This window comes from Lacerta agilis, chromosome 9, assembly GCF_009819535.1.
Source record: "Lacerta agilis isolate rLacAgi1 chromosome 9, rLacAgi1.pri, whole genome shotgun sequence".
Classification (NCBI taxonomy): domain Eukaryota; kingdom Metazoa; phylum Chordata; class Lepidosauria; order Squamata; family Lacertidae; genus Lacerta; species Lacerta agilis.
This window is the reverse complement of record NC_046320.1, coordinates 17474288-17494630: the sequence shown is the minus strand read 5'-3', so window position 1 is coordinate 17494630 and position 20343 is coordinate 17474288. Positions and strand designations below refer to the sequence as shown.

General features: G+C 39.2%; 1 protein-coding gene and 1 non-coding gene across 5 annotated transcripts in view; both read right to left on the bottom strand.

Annotated features, from left to right (window-relative positions):
• SLAIN2 (SLAIN motif family member 2) overlaps window positions 1-20343 on the bottom strand; it is a 34746-nt gene that overhangs the window by 9529 nt on the left and 4874 nt on the right. For 2 of the 4 annotated variants that reach the window (XM_033159758.1, XM_033159759.1), the window contains exons 2-6: window positions 14428-14576; window positions 13287-13451; window positions 11546-11707; window positions 9338-9697; window positions 3835-3972 (exon numbers count right to left, since the gene is read on the bottom strand). In XM_033159758.1, coding sequence (XP_033015649.1) covers window positions 3835-3972; window positions 9338-9697; window positions 11546-11707; window positions 13287-13451; window positions 14428-14576 — 974 coding nt within the window. The remainder of the gene's footprint in view (window positions 1-3834; window positions 3973-9337; window positions 9698-11545; window positions 11708-13286; window positions 13452-14427; window positions 14577-20343) is intronic. The other 2 variants (XM_033159761.1, XM_033159762.1) reach the window with 1 other exon arrangement.
• TRNAN-GUU lies at window positions 3463-3536 on the bottom strand. Its single transcript has one exon. It is a non-coding gene; the product is annotated as a tRNA-Asn (tRNA).

The window sequence follows — 20343 nt, the reverse complement described above, 5'->3', positions numbered from 1 at the left end:
AGGAGAAATGCAGTTTTTTTGTTTTTTTTGCTTTGGATAAATGGATGTGCCCACTTTTTCTGACAGTGCAAACTTAAGCATGGCTATTCAGAAGTCAATTCTGTGGGGAGGAACTGAATGTTGCACTGTTGCAAATGTTCCACCAGTGTAAGCATTTCTGCTCGCCCAATGGAACAATCTTTCCTCTCCTTCCCCCCACGCACTGTTTTCTCCTGAACTCCCCTTACAGAGCCAAGGGGGGTTGTATTTATGATTCCACTATTAAGTCACATATATAAATCTAATAATGCCATTAAAAAGTGTAGCTTACTTAAAAAACTATTTAAATATAAATATTAGTCCTTAAAATATAGTCCAGCCCACAACCTTCTATAGCAGATAGACATACATGTAGGATATACTGTTTGCTTTAATGCTATATAAAAAGTAATGGGTATGTTACCCAACCAACACTTTCTCTGACAAGTAACATCAAAATACAGTTTCAAATCAAGTATTTACTCATGGCAAGAACTGCCTTGCTAAACAATGCCAGAAAAAGCCCACCTAGTATCTGCCTTCAATGATGGGGAGAGAGAAGCATTTAGGAATCTCACAAAAAAGTTATGTCTTGGTTTAGAAAGAGACATCTTGTGATCATTCATTCCACAGACTGCATTAATATATGCTTCCTCTGTATATTCTAAACCTACTGGGAGTTTTATTGGATGATCCCAGTTCTAGTGTTCGAGATAATTTCTCTTTTCACACACAGTGACCAGAATAAGACACAGTGTTTCAAATACTGGTGCACTATCAACTTGTACAGCTATTTTATTTTCAACCCTTTATAGATTCCTAACCTTGAATTTGCCATACCTCCTTGAGCTTTCTATTTTAACTTCACAATCTGTTTCCCAGGTAGTTGGAACTAATTCAATGTATACGTCAAGTTATAATTAAAAGCCACTTTGCACATGATCAAACACCTGCCATTGTACTGCTAACTAATTCAGTTGTAGAGTTCAACAGAATCTGCTTAAGCGAATAGCTTTGTGTAATATGCAAAATGTCCAAATAAGTTTGGAACAAGTTAAATACTACAGACCCCAATATAAACATATTGTTTTACACTGGCAGCTTTCCAATCCTTTGGAAAGGAGGGTGATTTTAGTAGCAAGTTGTGCATTATAATTAATAAATCAGAAATTTAATGTCTTGAGTCTAAGAACTTACAGATGAATGTCACTCTATTATGGTGCCATTTCTTGTGCATGACTTGTGTCTTCAGTAATACATTTGTTGATAAAGTTGCTCACATTGATTCCACATTGATCAGTCAATAGCTAAATTAACACATTTTTCATTCTACAATTTCAGGTTGGTAGAAAACTCCAAAATTTGCCTTCTGTGCTACTTAATAGCTTAAAAGAAGGTTTCAGAATAAACCACACTTAAGAAAATGGAACCATAAGGAACAAAATAGAAAATTCTTTCCAGTAGCACCTTAAGAGACCAACTGAGTTTGTTCTTGGTATGAGCTTTCGTGTGCATGCACACTTCTACCCACCTGTAAGTGGAACCATAAGGAGATTACTAACTTGTACAAAAGGCATAGAATGTTCAGATGCTCATTTTTTCATGAGCTAGAACAAGCCTTGAACAGGATGAAAAATGAAGCCAAACAAATCCAAAATTTCAACTTACATTTGCAAAGCTTTGAAATCATTTTCATCAAGACTTCTACAGGTTTGTTAATGAAATATATTTATGTTTATACAAGCTTAAACTACACTGATACACTGCCGACATAATTTTCATTACCACCACCCATGTTAGGTATTGTAGCTTGTGAAAGTATAAATTAGGGAGTGAACTAAAAACAAGAGAAGGCAGAAATCAAAGCAACTCCCAAGTTAAGTTCATGCAGTGCAACAACCTCAGGAAAGAGTGAGAAGACTACTGCATGTGTACAGTAGTATTTTGCAAAAATAAGCAAATAAAAACCAGTAAATACAGGAAAACTCAAAGAGCAGAATCTCCATATGCAAAATTATATATACACAGGGATGCAGAACCTGTGGCCCTACAGATGCTGGACTCCAACTCCTATAAATACCAGCCAGCAAGGTCAACTAACAGGTACCCCATCCCTTATCAACACAAAAAGGATAATCTACATGCTGTTTTTTTAAAAAAAAACAACAACAGAGAAGCTCCCATTAACACTTAGAGAAGTTTCTCTTGTGGTGAAAATATAAGGTTGTTTTTATTTTTATTTTCCGTGAAGATTAGGGAGGGTGAGTAAGCTCCCTCTCTCTACCAACCATAGGCCAAATACTGACTAAGCCACCTGAGTGGTTGCTAACTGCAGTTAAACAAAGGTACACACAATGTTAAACCACGTATTTGTGTGTAATTTGGCTATAGGCTTCCAAGAAAGCATTTGTTAAGTTTTTCAAAAGGGAAGGTGAATGTAAATTTCAGTCCCAAAATATGAAAGCACTTCCTACATTATTTTTCCACAATAGGGACCAGATTCATATCCTTCCTTACAAACAAGTAAATTATGATCAGGAATTGAAAAATCAGATCTCCATTTACAGGTATATAAGCACACCTTTCAAACAAGTTCCATTTAAGGGAGAGACTGATTCTTTGGCAACATGGATGTGTAAACACTTACTCCCCAACTCCTATTAATAAAAGAGCCTGTTCATACAAGACCTTATTACTGTTTGATCCCGTAGTTATATTACTATACTCAGGTTATTGCATTATGTATAGTAATTTACAATTTATCATTTGCAGAAAGGAGTGTCAACTTTGTCCAAAAGGACATTTTCCTTTGGTGAATATTTTCTACATAAAATTATTGTTTCAAAACAAAAACAAGCTTTATCACCTCTCCTTCAGGAGACAAGCTTATGGCTATAAAAGTGTATGCCTCTGAAAATGTTTATATATGCAGCTGATCCAAGTAATTCCCAGTTATGAATACTGAAAAGTGAAAATAACAATATGAAAATGCAACTTCTTTTAAAACTTATAATCCATCTTTCAGCCTGGCAGGCACTTTCGAGTTTGATGTCATAATTTTCAGTCATTCATCTGTTGGAGGTAGTTACCTTAGCTAACAGAAATTCTGATTTCCATTTCATATTCACTTCAACTACTTGATACTCACTCAAATTTGTACCAAGGCAGAATGGCAAAAGATGGAAATGGGAATCATTAGTACACTTTTTACTATCGCCCTAGGGGAATCAAAAAGTGTGTAGCTGCAAATTGCAACACAGCTAGGGCCAATTCAGAAGACTTTATAACTCCTTGCTTAGGGATGTTATATGATAATGAATGCAAGCGAAATATAAAAAATGCAAGTTACACTTGATTAGCAAATCATAGAATCATAAGAGTTAGAAGGCATCCTGGGGGGTCATCTATTTCAACTCCCAGCTATGCAGGAATTCTGAACACAGCCGTCCCTGGGTGGGCTTGAACCACCAATTTTCTGGTCAACAGCCAGACACACTGACCCACTGCACCACAGAGACCAAGCTTGTGGAATGTTCAAGATAGGCCATTGCAGAAAAGGCTTCCTATTCAGGGCAGCAGACAGTAAGGAATCCATCAATATTGAGAAGTAATGTGGGATGGCAATGTACACATACTTCATTGTTAAGCACTGTACTTTGAAATGCTTGTTTGCCCAACATACATCAGATCTGACCAAGCTTGCATTATCTGCATGAAATGTCTAAACCCTTTACCATGAAACTGTAAACACGCTACTAATTGTTTTCAGCTGACTCTCAGAAGCTGTGTTTACAGCATCACTGTAAAGATACTTACTGGATGAGGGTTGAGGTTGAATACGAGATATTCCTCCATTTGGCACTTGAAAGTTTGAGTCACTTCTACTGTTTTTCACAGACTCAACTTGGATGTTAGATGTCCTGGACAGGTTTGGAAGACTACGCCTTAGTTTCTCTGTATTAAGGAAAGATAACAAGAACACCACAACATACCATCTGATGCAGGAGACTGAAAAATCATGGCAACCTGAAACCTGAAGGCCAAGAGGGGGCAAAGTTTCCTACAAATCTGTATAAAACAAACGGTATCTGTCTGTTACATTATCAAAATTACATCTAAGAAATTTTAAATCTAGTAAGATATAAAATTACTAGATTTAAAAAAAATGTAAAAAGAGAAAGAGACAGAGATGGAGAAAGCAAGTACAATTTGTCTATTTTTTCATCCAGAGCAAAACTTACTTAACCTTTGCTGTCTGATAGGAGGGGTTAGGATTTAAGGTATAGAAGTAAGAAAACTGCTGGCCTACTCCATTCTAATATCTCTACATAACCAGAGTGAGCAATTGTGTACCAAGAAAGCCCAAAACGCATACAATAGTATGCATACAGACTCCCTGTAGATAGGTCAGGGCCTGGCCTTTCATCTTCTCCCTACCATCATTTGCTCATGACAGTTATCTCATGAGAATATGACCTATGAAAGGAGAGACAGGCAAAGAAATATGTCTAAGAAAGAATATCTTTTTACACATAAAACATATGTCACTGTTGTTTTGGGAAAATAAACATGTTATCTATCTAGCTATCTATATGATTTATACTCTGCTTTTTGAAGAAATCTTCCACAAAGTGGCTTACAATATTTAAAAATACAATGCAGTCTTGCTTTATCAGCTAAATGGGACTTCACTGGAAAATTTCAGGTTTTACAAGTCCCAGCATGCAGAGACATCACTAATATTCACCTTCATGGTGGCATGAAACTATTATTTAAGCACCACATTAAAACTATGAGAGGTTCTACTGTCCTCAAATGAAATCAGAGTTTAGACATGAAGAATCCAATAAATTAACATTATTTTAGTTTCAACTTAACATAGATGTTTAGGTCTTTGCTCATGCTAATCAACTTTATAGTTGTATCTAATCAACCTGCACTTTGATTCTTCATATTTACTGCTAACATTTAGGCAAGATTCACATTTGAAAGGACCAGTTTCAACAAGCATAGCTATATTCCTTTCTGACTTTTTCCTAAAAGGAAACATGCTTTCAAAACAACAGTGCATACTAGTTTATGTTAACTTTTGCTTTCTCCAGAAGGCAGATTCTTCTAATTGTTGTGGTTGTTTTACATTAAAGTGAACAGTGCACAACTATATCCCTACGTCTGAAAATTCTTGGAAAGTAAATAGAAGTGCAAACTTGAATATGTAGAATAGTCTCTGGCCATGTGCTGAATTGGTCATCAGAACATTGAAAAAGTCAACCGTTACTGGCCAACTGAGTAAAATAAAGCCATGGAATTAGATGTAAGACTGGGGGCAGACATAACATTCAACAACTTCCTTGAATGACCTCTTAAATTTACAGACTTGGGAATAAAGAAGTCAAACACCCTTGGCTGCTCTGGAGGCATCTCTGTCTCCTTAAGATTTACATCATTCAAATACATTTGATTCCACAAGTTTTCATGTGTGGCACACCCATTTTCCATCTACTTTGTGGGATTTCTTTGAGAGATAGCAAAATTTCTTGTTGGTTGTTGGTGTGTCCCTGCTTTTGAGGGCAATATAGAAGAAATATAGAAATGGAAAAGTGCAAAAGCAAGAAAAATAATGCAAGTAAGGGGGAAAGAAAAGATTAGCAGGGCTGTTCAAAGAAGCTTAGTTTATCCTGTACAAAAATTATACCAGAAATATATTTCAGAAGCTTAATTTATTTGCCTAACACAGGGGTTGTCAACCTGGTCCCTACTGCCCACTAGTGGGCGTTTCAGGATTCTAGGTGGGCGGAAGGGGGTTCTACGGCACAAGCTGAATCCTCCTTCCATCAAGCACTGGTGGGCGGTAAGGAAATTTTACCACCAAGAAAGATGCATTAGTGGGCAGTAGGTATAAAAAGGTTGACTACCCCTGGCCTAAAACATATAAAAGTAAATTCCACCCTTGCAGACGGACTCCCACCACATGCAGTTGTACTGCTATACTGTAGTAAAGAACTGGACAGGATCCCTTGCCACACAAGCTATGGCCTCTTACAACAGCAGCACACTATCAGAGAAATGTGGGGCAGCATCACCATGGACACACTGACATCTCTATGGACAGCCAACTGTAGCAGCAGTCAGCTTTTCCCTAGCTCCCAAGTCCACTACTGTAGAAAGCAGACGAGGGCCCTTAACTCAGCATTGAGAACACCAGGCATTTCTTGAATCAAAGTAAAAAATGTAGCAGCAACATGCATTTTCATTTGTGCCAAAGACACGCACTGTCTAGTCTTGGGAGAAGGAAACAGACTATTGTCTGAACCAACTTTCAGAATTGTCTGTTTCTTTCATCCAGCAGCATGGTGCATGGGTATATGCGCATGCAAGAAAGCATGAGATATGCTAGAACTTGAAAATAAATGAGGGAAAGCTTTGTTTTTCCAGCCACACTATTACTTTTGCTATATCAGGAGTGTCAAGAGCCACAAGGTGCAACAAGCAAACATGGCACTGACCACATGCTTTGATGAACTCTGCAGAACAGGAATACAAATATCTGCCTCCCCTCCCCATTCAACATATCACAACCTGATCTTGTGCCTCAGCACCACTGCTACTCACCTTTCTAGAGTCCATCTCAGTTTTCTTTCTGGCTCCCTATTCTATCCACCCTCAACAGTCAATAGCAGGCAGCACGTTTGATAATGATTGCAAAGAGCGGATTGCAAAAGGATGAAGAAGAATCTCAGTGCAGAAAGTGGAATAGAAACCTCCCCAGAACCTGGAGTCTTTAACCAGTATTTTCTCCTAAATGGACAGATTTTCCAGGTCCAATTTTTAAAAGTATGTGCAAGGAGAAGGTTAGCACAGGGAGGTCTCCCACAGGGAGAGAACATGTGTATTGCGAGCAATAATGTTTCTATATTTTATAACCTTCAAGCTTTGGGGGAAAGGTACCATCTGTACATAGCCACAGGACCAAATAATCTTTTCGATTTTTTAAAGACAAAACAAATGACCGATGACTAATAGGCATGGGTAAAGGTGCTGGGAGGACAAGACAAAATACTCCACCAGGCCTCAATTTCTAAGGCTGACCCCTGAACATAGGCCCTAAAGAACATGCAATTCAGCTATGGCAGCATTAGCAAGGATTGTGATGCAGAGGATGTACAGAACTCAAAGCTTTAAAAACAAGGAACTGAAGGGAGTGAACAGGAACATGAAAGCTTTAAAGAGCTGAGTTAATGGATCCATTTACAGGCAAACTTACTATATAGTGAACTGATCTCACCTCTCCCCTTCCACAAAGCAGAGTTTGCAGTGCAAGATATCTGAAGGCATGCCTCAAGATATCGAAAGCAATTGAAAAGCTGAGGAACGGGAACATCCAACAACAACAGAAAAATAACACTGCCAAATATTGTTTGTGGGATCTCCTAGCACAGGCTCAGTGTAGAGCTCTTCATAATAAGTGAGAAGCCAAGCTGAGTGATCATCAAGCAAATGCTGGTTCTACATACCTCATCAAACTCCATTCAAAATGGTAACATCCTTTAAAATGGAAATGCTGATGCAATGAACATCTTGGTGACCTTTTTCTTCTGTAATGAACTTATGGTTTGGGGAACATACACAGGCAGCTCTATCTAACCAATATTTATTCTATTGTGTCCTTTGGAGAAAATGACTTGAGATACTTTGTTACTAGAAAAATGTCAGGATTTTGTGTGTTTTTTTAGAATCTTATTATTGTATTTTGTAAAACAGACCATACTAGAATGCACATGTTCCTCCCACAAGTATAACTTCTACATTTCCAGATGTTAGAAACAGAGTTTTAAGAATCAAATTAAGCTGCCTTATTTAAATCCTCATGCAATGTTTCCCATACGCTAGATCAGCCAAAAGCAAAGCATACATTGAACGTGTTGCTTTAATTCACGGATGGGGAACCTCAGGGCCCGGACACTCTCAGGAGTGCCAAACCCTTCACTGGCCCTGTTTTGCATCCTCCTTGAATGTTTGTGCCTTGTTAGAAGGTATCCTTGAACTCTAATAATGAATCCTGCTTGCCTGGATGGAGTCCAGAGAGGGGTGTGTGTATACAAACAAGCCTACTGTATAAAGGTAAAATCAGTATTTATTACTCTACCCACTTTGGCGTCTATCCCTACCCACATAGTCATGTGGCCTAGAAGAGATTACAGTCTCTAGGCTGAAAATGGTTCTCCATTCCTGCTTGAAAATGTATACTTTTCTTTCATATTTTCTTTCCCTGTGCTCACATCAGCACCAGAGGTCCTTCACATTCCTCCATCCCGAGATTCAGTAAACTAGTTCACACATGTTAAACTGTAGTTTAGTATGAACTACGGTTTAACGTACTTAAGCACCTTGCTTCTCTCCTACTCCTGACTGTGCAGCAGGAGGGGAGAAAACAAGCCCGGATCTGGATTGTCTTGACGTGAACCTGGGCTTGTGATTTGTTTTGTCCACATAAACCATAAACAGTAAGCCAAGAACAAACCTTAGCTTCCTTTTGCAGTTTTGTTTACAAAAGAAAAAAACAGAGTCCAGCTTTGCATGTCACAACAAGCCAAATGTCTTGTTTCAAGCTTGTTTCCTTCCATGCATGGCACTGTCAAAAGCAGGAGAGAAGCAAGTGCTTCTGTGCATTAAACCAAAGTTTATTTTAAAAGGTGGTTTCATGTTGAGTGTGGACCAGGCTAATGACTGAATGCAAGGGGCAGGTCCTTTTCTGATCAGATCTGACATCAATCCTGTAGTATTTCTTCCACAGGTAAGCCCAGCTAGGTCTCATTCTGTCATCTAGTTTGAAAATAGCATTTTAGGGAAGCACCTGTGTTGTGTTTTTCTTTGCTAAAGCATTCCAACCCTAACTTTCCATTTATCTGTCATTCTGTTTCTTGTTTTTGTCTTTTATCACATAAACCGTGCTTATTTTGCCATTTTATGTGTAGTAAATATTTTATATTTGCATTGGTTTTGTGTCACTCTTTTTCTGGATATTCTGCCTTTCTGATAAACTGCTCAGCACTCGAGAAATTTGAAAACTAAGCAGCCACAGAATGACAATAATCTATATCTACACAAAATTCAATTAGCTCAATTACTTTTTAAGCTTATCGATTTCTAGTCGCCCTAATGAAAAGAATGGTCAAGATGCTTATTCTACATGTTCTTGCATGAGTCTCAGCAGATTCAGCAGAAATGCCACACCATTTAGTTGGTTTTAAATACTACCTACAGAGCAAGGTATTTCCTAGGGTGCTCAACACACAAAATTCGAGACCAAGCCCTTTACCTTCGTTTTTGACATTGCTAGTCTGTAAATCTGTGGGATGGCCTTGAAGTGAAAGACGAGGCTGCTGCAAACGAGTAATCATAGGCTGAGGCGACACTCTGCTGTACTCCATTCCTCTGGCAGGTGATCGAGATCGAGGAGAATTCCGTGGGGACTGCTTTGGTGAAGGCCGCGGTGAATTGCGTGGTGATGGAGAGAACCGATTGACAGCTGGGTGCACCGCATGATGGCAGCTGTCTTCTTCATCTTCTAAGCTCTGCGCATCAAGTTCCTGGTCGCTAAATGTACCTCGCCTCATAGAACTGCACGAAGAGCCGGAACTACGCCGAGAAGCAGTAGCTGCATATTCTTGCCGGAGACCTAACAACAGTAAGGACATTGTCTGAACTCAAGTTCTATTTGCTTGTCTGATCCCATTTGATTCTGAAGTCACTCTAAGTTAGTATAAACAAAGAGCTTCTCTTCCTCAAAGGAAGGAGGGCATCTAACTTGGAAATTATTTATTTTAAAATTTTATTTCCTGCTTTTCTACATAAAATAAACCAAAAGCTGCTTACAAAAAAAAAAAAAATACAACAAGGACAGTTCAAACAACAAAACAAAACTGTTCAAATAACTAACATCAGTTTTCATTATTGAAACCAAGAGTAATGTAAAACAATTCAGCATAAAACCAGGACTAAGCAGTTTAACCCAAATTAAGAACTCAGTAAAATAAAAGGCCTTCTTAACTCACATGATTTAAAAGAGAGGGACAACTGAAACTGAATTTTGTTCAAAAATGAACTGGAAACCAGTGCAGTTGAAACAAAACTGGGGTGATATGATGAGATAAATCAGATTCAGAAATTAATCTGGCCACCATATTTTGCACGACCTAATATTTCCAAATTATTTGCAGAAGCAGCCCTATGTATTATGTGTTACAATAGTCCAATTTGGATGTGATCAGGGCATGCATGTCCATGGCTGGAAAACAGGCGGATCAGTCAAGAATAATTCAGACTGCTGAGTGATTATCAAAGAGTAGGAAATAGGATCTGGCCAGTGGCCTTCAGACCTTGTGGGGAGCCGGACTATATTTTGGAAAAAAAAATGAACGAATTCCTATGCCCCACAAATAATCCAGAGATGCATTTTAAATAAAAGCACACATGCTACTCATGTAAAATCACCACGCAGGCCCCACAAATATCCCAGAGATTCATTTTAAATAAAATAACATTTTCTACTCATGTAAAAACACGCTGATTCCCGGACCATCCGCGGGCCGGATTTAGAAGACGATTGGGCCGCATCCGGCCCCTGGGCCTTAGTTTGGGGACCCCTGTACTATACCATTGGGTGACCCATCTTTCCTTTGTAGGAAGACAAACTGTGCCAGAAAGAAAAATCAAAACCAAGAAGTTTCCACCAATTAGCTCTGACTTTTCTCTGCTTTTCTGCTGTGATTGACTGGCTGTGGACTCCAAAGCCAGCTGATCCCCAGCAAAAAAGTGGAACTTGAAGTCCGTGCGTATCTGTGGAAAAGTGCTTACTTCAAGCTCTGCTTTCTGCTGGGATCAGGTGTGCTACAGAGTTCTCAGGGAATACAGCCAATCTCATAGTGTTTGAAATCAGCACCTATCAGCTTATTAGCAAAGCAGATTTGCTGTCAATACAAATGCACAACCAGGAGTGCACTTTAAGGCTCTCAGTTATGCACTGGCAGATTCAACTCCACCTGCCCCTTTGAGTATTCCACCTTTCCTGCTCTGGCAGCCATGATAGATGTCTTTTTCAAAGGATCATCTGCCCCACCTTCAGAGATTCCTTGCTTTAAAAAAATGCAGTTAGGAACCCTTCTTGCATCAGTGGAAAGCCCATCACAGGTATGACAGTGATAAATCAAAGAAAGCAGGAATCCAGATTTTGGGGATTGAAAGCTATGTATGTGGCAGTCAGGGTTAGAGCCCTCGGCCTAAGTGGCCATTCACACTGGATGATGTCATTTCTACACACCCCAAAAAATATTTTCTTCGCCTATGTTTCCGAGATCCCTCACTTTCCTCTGCTCAGTCTCTGAAATAGGCAGACATTAGGATAGCTCAGATAATAACTTTATGGATTATGATACATATACTTTTCATATAAAATGAAGAGCAAGAATCAGTTCTCCAAAAATCTAAGTCAAGATTGGTGACTGAAATGACCCATAGATATACTTACTTTCCTCTTGCATCCGTGCTAAAATTTGCACATCTGTTAAGTCATTTAGTTTGTAATTTGAACCAATTGAATCTTCATCCATTTCTGAAGCACTTAATTCACTATCTATAGAGGACTGTGGGCTCAATGGAGGATTTCTATCTGCTGAATTTTTGTAATGACCTATAAGAAAAGGAAAAAATAGTAAAAAATCTAAAACTGTTTTGTACTGTATTACTTGTCTCAGTAATTAAATTGGTGGTGGTGGGGACTGTGCTAGAAAAAGCAACTTAAGCTATCTGACCCACAAATTCGCTTTTCCTTGGTTTAGGGGCCGATCAATTTACAATGCGTCAAATGTCATTAACCTTGCTTAGTGCAGATGAAGAAGACTTCACTGAACTGTTACTGAAGAAACAGAATTAAGTTGGATGAAACACTGAAATGTTTTTACAGTGCCATTAATTTATGTAATCAATTCAGGCTTCAATTCAACTCAATTCACCATTCTGAAAGTATATTCAGGTTCCATTAATTTACACTCCATTCCTTGATATTAAGTAAAGACAAAACCATGGGATGACCACAGAGTAAGCTGTCCTGCCAGCCTTAACTAGGCTGTGGGGGGAAGGTAATAAAACCTATTGTTCACCTTCAGTCTACCTGAGAAGTGCAGCCTTTAAAGAGGTGTGAGCTGGTTGCTCCAAATTCAAGACCACATGGCTCTAACAAGCCTTTCTTGTATTCCTGAACCAATAATTTAGAAGCTTTCACCACTGTAACAAAGCCAAGTTTTGCTGCCTGTGTTTTCTGAAAGCTGTATGAAAAACACATAATCTGACCTTTGGAGAGATTGCAATTAAGCAGTTTTAAACTTACCAAACATGTGGTCTTTTTCTGTGCTAAAGAAGCGGGAACTTTGGAAGGAACTTAGACATATTTTAAGAGCATGATATACAGCTTTACCATGCTGCATATTTTGTGATTTTAAATCTCTGCCAAGGTTCTCTCACTAAAGAATACTTGCCCCAAACTTGGATCTGGGCATCCAGCCACAAAAACTATCATTCAAAATTATGCTTCCAGGGTTTTAAAGAAGAATAAATTTGGAAGAATCAAATACCCCACCCCTTGCCGAAATAAAAGAAATAGTGTGACCCACCAAAACAGATTTGTACTGTCTCTGGAATGTTGGGTGTGGACATGCTCAGGTTTGTAAGAAGTTCATGGCTCACCTTAGAATCACAGTACTCACATCCACGTATCTCGCACACAATTTTCATGAAGTGGAACAAGCCAGAGAGAACACTGAATTCAAGCACTCCCTCCTTCCCTCTCCTCTCATGTGGCCAGACAGCAGTTTATGCAAAATTTACTTTTAATTTTCTTTAAAGTTGCCTTATTAGTGCATCCAAACACAGGATCATGGTTTATCACCAACTAGTTTAGTTTAAACAAGTGATCTTCATAGCTCATGGGTTGAAGGTGGCATGTTTTGAAACTGACCATAGTTGTTCAGAAATAGCAATGGAATGGCATGGAACTGCTGTTCAGAAATAGCAATGGCATGGAACACAAAAATATGACTTTACAGGAAACTTTAAATAAACGTTGTCCAAGCTGTCTTTCTGGCCATATGGAAGGGACCACTTGTTGTGGTCTAAGGTAGCCTTATATTTTTCACAGGACTATTGCAAGGATAAAGCAAACCAGGAATTACACAGCTGTTTTACAACATGATCATTATTTTTGAGACCCTTACCTGAGTTGCCAGGAAGTATGAGCTGTTTTACTAAAGGAGGTTTCACTGGTGTGGAGGAAGGAGAGTTGAGGCTACTGCTGTAGGGACTGCCAGCATTTGGACTATAAGAGTTTGCATAATTGACAGTGCTGAACGGATTACTATAAAGGCTGTGTCTCTTGAGAGCTGTATAAAAGAGAGGGCGGAAAACAGTATTCTAGTGCTAATTGTTTACTTTAAATGTCATAAGGCTATAAGTCTTAATCTCATGTAGTATTAAGAAAGAGAACCACAAACCATTCTGAGCTCAGTGGAGAAAGAGCGAAGGAAAATGGAATAAATAAAAAGTAACAAGTACTGAGCTGAATACTTCAGTTTGAACAGTTGTGACATTAAAGGGGGGGAGAGAATTAAGGGTCCTGGGCCAATGAGGTTTCCATCATTTTCATAAGGTACTTTCATGTGCTGCAGAATATAGAACATCTTCACATATTTGGCAAATGAATGCAATCTGGGATTCTGGCAAGCATCTCCCTCCTGCAACGTGGTGGCAAGGCTTTTGCACAACACAGCCCCCAACCCCTCTTGGTTTTTTACCTACTCCAGATTCATCTTCTGCAGCATGTGAAATAAACTGGTCTATGTTTGAAAACACCAGATAAAGAAATAAACTGACATATGAAAGTACAGAAGCTTGTTTCAATCTGGCAAACCTTCGGGTTTTAGAAGTCCATGATAAATATGTTGGCAAATATGAAGTAACAAACCAATAGTGACAGCTTAGAGAGAGATTTTTCAGAGCAAATAATATATTTTTAACTAGGACGTTGGTCGTTTTGGTTTTATTGTTTTTTGCCTGCTCCTCATAACTGGCAAAACCAAAGAGATGCTGGGTTCCTTATGCTTCAGCACCCTACAGCTTCATTTGTAACAAAAACTTTAAAAAAAGATTACATTTGTAAATTTTTTTTCTAAATATACCTGGTTTTGTTTTTTTAACCTGGAAAAATTTCCAGAAATTTTACATTACTACAAGTATCTATTCCCCCTGAAGTCAACTGAATTTAAAACTAACTCTCACAGGATCATAACTATTTTTAAAAATCAAGTTCTGATATTATTTTGTATATTTTATTAGTGTAATGCTTATTCACAAACTCACCTGACATTGTCTGTTCAAGCCTATGGATCAATGATTTTTTAGCACATTCAATATCTGGAGTTGGATAATCCAATATCTGTCTGCACCAAACCAGTGGGCTAATACATTTATGCAATGGAGTCACTTTCTTCTTTGGCGAAGCATACAACCTAATGAAGACAGAAACACCACAATATTAAATGAGAATACATAAATTAAAATCTTGGAACTTGCATGATTTTTCTTCCTTTAAGAAGGGAACACAGGCCAAGACTTGCTATTTTTAACATGTGCTTTCCTCAGTACTCCTGAAAACAAGTCAAAAGGTGAATAATCACCAGCAGATACACTACTGAATGACAATAGGAATGTAAGCAAGAAAATGTGTATCAGATTGTGGTAGGTTATCCCTGCTGTCTTGAAACCATGGCCTCAAATGACAATATAAAATAAGGAAAATTCCCATTCCAACACAATGCCCAGATATGGATGGCCAGTGAAGTACCTATGCATTTCTGATTGTAGGTGACTTTCAATACAGTGGTACCTTGGGTTACAGATGCTTCAGGTTACAGACTCTGCTAACCCAGAAATAGTACCTTGGGTTAAGAACTTTGCTTCAGGATGAGAACAGAAATCGCGTGGCAGCGGCAGTGGGAGGCCCTATTAGCTAAAGTGGTACCTCAGGTTAAGAACAGTTTCAGGTTAAGAACGGACCTCCAGAACGAATTAAGTTCTTAACCCGAGGTACCACTGTAGATATATAACAAGGAAAAGCCTATGGCTTCTGCTTCCAAAAAGATTCAAATCAATCAGAAGAATCTGCATTTTAAGGAGTACTTTCTGTATATTTCAGCACCTCTAGCTGCCTTTAAAAAAGCGGGTGGAGCTGTGGTTTGTAAACCACTGAGCCTCTTGGGCTTGCTCATTGGAAGGTTGGCGGTTTGAATCCGCGCGACAGGGTGAGCTCCCATTGCTTCTGCCGTTCAAAAGCATACCAGTGCAAGTAGATAAATAGGTACCGCTGCGGCAGGAAGGTAAATGGTGTTTCTGTGCGCTCTGGCTTCCGTCACTGTGTTCTGCGGGCCAGTAGCGGTTTAGTCATGCTGGCCACATGACCCGGAAAGCTGTCTGTGGACCAACACCGGCTAACTTGACGTGAAAAGCAAGATGAGCGCTGCAACCCCATAGTCACCTTTTACTGGATTTAACCGTCCAGGGGTTCTTTACCTTTTCTTTTTTATATACCCTATCTCCTTAATGTCAGTTCTGACCCACCAGCGGTGGTGGTGGTGGGGCTATTTCCTGGGAGCACCACCTTTGTTGTGATTTTGGTTTTTTTTAAACCAACAACAATCAGATCAGTGCAATACAGGAAAACCATTATTTCTCCAGATCTCCCTGCTTCATTCCTTCTCCCCTTGATTTCACTGTCTATTTTTGTATGGATTTCTCCCACAACCATTTTACTGTTTTTGAAAGGGAAATACTTGCCATTTTAGAATTGAACATAAGGTAAACTGACAACATACCAAATTTGTATGGAACCAGAAATCCCCATGTGTGCGCTACTGTGCAATTCCTAGGTGGGCACAATTTTTTTAAAGGTGTGCAAACTAATCTGCTAACTCATGAACACACAGCCATTTTGTGTCAGATTTACATATTTGAATCAACAATTTGGAATGTAGGGATAAAGGCAGAAGGGAACACCCACTGGTATGGATGAGAACAAGCGCATTTGATATTCAGCTTCAAGTGTGCGTGTGTATGAATGAGGTCAAATTTGAATGAAGAGAATGTGGATTCCAAACACTAGCAGGAATCTGTTATCATCACAGGGCTTCCCTGCCTGCTTCTTCCTGCTGCTGCCTCTAGCACCCCCCCCCCCAAAAGTCTCTCCTGAGGGTTAGGAAATTATCAGGAATGGCATGCGAGGTGGTTTGAGAGGGTACAGCAGGAAGGGAGGAAATGGCTAAAATGAGTGGAGGCGGAATGTCACATCACATGCAATTTCCAAATGTCCCTACCCACCTTCTCAGGAGACGGATTTAGTGGGTGGAAGAGGGAGAAAGTGGTGAGAAAATACTGCACAGATAGGACTTCCACATGTGCAAGTCTAGAAACAGCCCAACAAACTGTAAACCCAAATATTTACATCTGTGAAATATATGATTTTAACTAGTCAAAAACAAAACCATAAACCAAGCAATAGCTACAACACTAAGCACTGCATGCATCAAGTATTCCTAACATGCTAAAAATGGAGCACAGAAACTATATTTGGGCCTCTTACAGCTTCAAACTTTTAATCTGGAACATGTATACGAAAGCAGCTTAAACACAAAAAGCCACATAAAATCTCATTAAGTAAAAGCCAGAACTTCCCAGCAATGAACCCTCAAACATTTAACAATTTAGGTAGAGAGTCAGACACACACATATCTGAGCTAACTTTGAAGAATATATTGGTGATTAATACCAATGATAAAAGTGACAGGATCATATTAGGAGCTAAATTACAACATTAAATAGACTTTCTCAATATATTGAGGGCTCCAGATACTGGCACAGAAAGATAAACCATAGAATGAGGCTTTGTTTAATCTAATTACACCCTTTGCAGCATAAATGAAAAAAAATCCAATGTTAATAATGTTATGAATTTGGGGAGGGGGGCAGGCTGTATGCTTGAGCCCCCTTCTAATTCAGCATGGATTCAATTCCTGGAATAGCCATGCTAACTTCCTGCTGAAGTAATGGCCCTCCAAGTAAGGCCACTAAGGTAACAAAGGAAATGGCTCTGTGCCAGATACAAAATATGTGCCTGCCCCTCCCTCAACTGGCTAATACAGTGGTGCCCCGCTAGACGAAAATAATTCGTTCTGCGAATATTTTCGTCTAGCGGTTTTTTCGTCTAGCGAAGCGGCAATGCAAACCGCGGTTTTCGCTAGACGAAAAAAAATTCATCGTGCGAGGCAGCCCCATAGACAAATTCGTCTTGCGGGGCAGCCTTCTGCTAGACGAATGCCTTCGTCTAGCGAGTTTTTCGTCTAGTGAGGCATTCGTCTAGCGGGGCACCACTGTAGTTAGAAAGAAAAAGGCAAGAGTTGAATGTTGTTATGTGAGCTAGAAGCTGGGAGGCTGCAGGCTGGGAGTTGCCTGATTTTTGTTGACATCTAAGGCTGTGGCTATGAGGTAAGCAAGACCCTTTTAGGGTGTTAATACTATGAACCCCTCCATCATAGGCTCAGATTGTATAGATGTGTAAGTAAACCATTTATCATAAAAACTCCACAGTCTCTACTGTGCCTCATTCCAAAGGAAACATGAACCCTAGGTAAGTGCCTGGAAACCTTGAAATTTCGCACTGCTCAGAGATTTGGGTAGCATGCAATAATATGCCCCACCACAAAAAAAATTTATTTTGGCTGCTGCCTCACTACATCAGATTTAGGAAAGGCAGCAGCAAGAAGAGAGGACTTCTTTGTTTTCTAGTATTCTTACCAAGCATCTCAGTTGCTTGGTGAGAAATTTGGGCAGGTAAATGAAATTAACCACTCTTAAGGTGGTCCCCATGCTCACATACAACACCAAACCACAGTTAAGGTCAGTAAGCCAACAAACTTTGGCTTATTTTCAGTAACAAACCATAGTTAAAGCACTGAGCTGTGTTCAGATGTAATGGTAAGCCATGGTTTAATGTGATCTATGAACCAGGTCTACGTGTTACATCACAGGTGTGTAACATTAGCCTAATGCATATTTTGTCCTTGCAATGCACCCTTGAAGAAGCTGTGGGAGACAAGCAAGTGCTTAACCTTTCACTTGCCAGTAACTTTCATCCTGAAATTTACTACCTAGGTTCTAGCCCCATGTTTGTGAAGTAAACACTGGGCTAAAACCAACAACAGGGAAACATCTTGGGAGTAGCAAACCTCTGGGGAAAAGCAGTTAGTGGGGAAATAGATGAGCAAGCTGTCCTTGTCCACAACTTTTTCCAGATACAAATAACATCTGAGGGTTTCTATAGCTGTTTAAAGACCAAAACAACAACAGAATGGGAAGTCACTCACTTCCACTAAACTGTAGTTAGTCGATAAAAAATTCATCTGCCCTTTTCTTTTTAAAGGTACATATATTACAATCTGTACGTGGGTCCTCCCAAAATTAACATTCAAGGCTTTAAACAGGGTTTTAATGCTCCAGTTTCTTGGCTAGCTAATATTTCTTTCAATAAACTTTTTAGCATGATAATATAGTTTGGTGGTGATACCTGACAAGCTGGTGCAAATGTCTTCTAGTTACATCATGAGTGAAAACACCCTGGAGTGAAAGAAAGGGTAAACAACATTTCCAGAGCATTTATGTCAGGTAAAAGGGGAAGGAGAACTACATTAATGGCAGAAAGATGCATACTATATAAAATGTCTTTAAAGATACAGACACTAGTGCTGCTGCAAGGTATTTTTGAATCAGCATGGCCATACAACTAAATAGCAACTAAATAAAACTTGCAAGTCACCAAATGGTATGGCCCAATTAAATTTTCAAACTATCCCTCACTGCCAATGAAGGATCAGTGTTGACTGTAATATTGCCTGTCATTTGCTGTTTATGTAATAAGTTTCCACCCATTCCTTAGTAACATTATGCTGTATTAATATCTGGAATGTTGCAGCCATTTTGAAACATGGATAATATTTCTGGCTTATGCAGAATTTAAGTCACTAGCAAGTAAACATGGATGAGCCCATGTTTATGTGGCATATTTAAGGGATTTCCCTACTGCTCCTTCAGCAGAAAGTTTCCAGAGCAGTTCCCAAAAGACAACACCAACGAAAACACAGGATAATGTTGTGAGGATGAAATGGGGAGGAGGAGAACCATTTACATCACCTTGAGCTCATTGGAAGAAAAAGTAGCACTGTATATAAATGTAATAAATAAATAAATAAGGCCTGGGAGAGTACAAATGTTTTCACCTGGCATTGGAAAGATAACATAGGCCAAAGTTGAGTCTCTCTGGTAAGAGAATTCCAAAAGTAAGGTGCTACAACTGAAAAAGCCCTAACACTGATATTTAACCACAAGAGAGAGAGAGAGAGAGAGAGAGAGAAAGAGATGTAACTCCTTGGAAAGAGAGGAATTTTAAATATCTGCCTGTCTTTGAGCACTTCTAGACTAGAAACTAGAAGCTGAAGAATAGGAAGACATATTTCTAAGAGAAACAGACTTCCCTTGTGGAGACTGCTCTTCTCCTAGGAGGAGGGTGAGGACAGGCCAAGCAGGAATCATGCTGGTAAAGGACAGCAGAGGAGAATGAAATACATAAACAGAGCACTCCTTCCTTCACATCACTGAGCATATTGCACTTAGGTGAGTACGTCTACCGGTACTTGTTAGTCAGCTTCTGAGATTTCATCATTCATCTCTATCCATTAGCACTATCATCCTATGGGGAAGAACTGTAGAGGATGTTATTTGTTTGAAGTCAATGTCTTCATTGTGCTAACTTCTACACTCTTGACCAAAATCTTTTCTCATACAGAACCGCAAATCCTTGTTGCTGCAGCTGGGGGTGCTTTCACATAGCAGTTTTCTATGGACTGTGTACTCCCCGAACATGCATGTTTCTTTCAGTGCCACAGAATAGTGTCTTCATCAAAATGCCATCCCATGCTTTCCAATTTAATTTGGATTTATTGTTTCAGGAGGTTTATTTCACTTACTGCCTTTTCCAGGTAAATTGTAAAGTCAGGTTAAATAGGAGCATATGGGATGGCATTTGGTTGAGGTCAATCATCTGTGAACACTGCACAAAACCACATGCATAAGCAGCACCAAGTCCATAATCAACTGCCATGTGGAAGCACTCTGGGATTTTAACCTAGGTTGGTCTTAAGATAAAACTTCTATCCCATGAATGCAATAGTG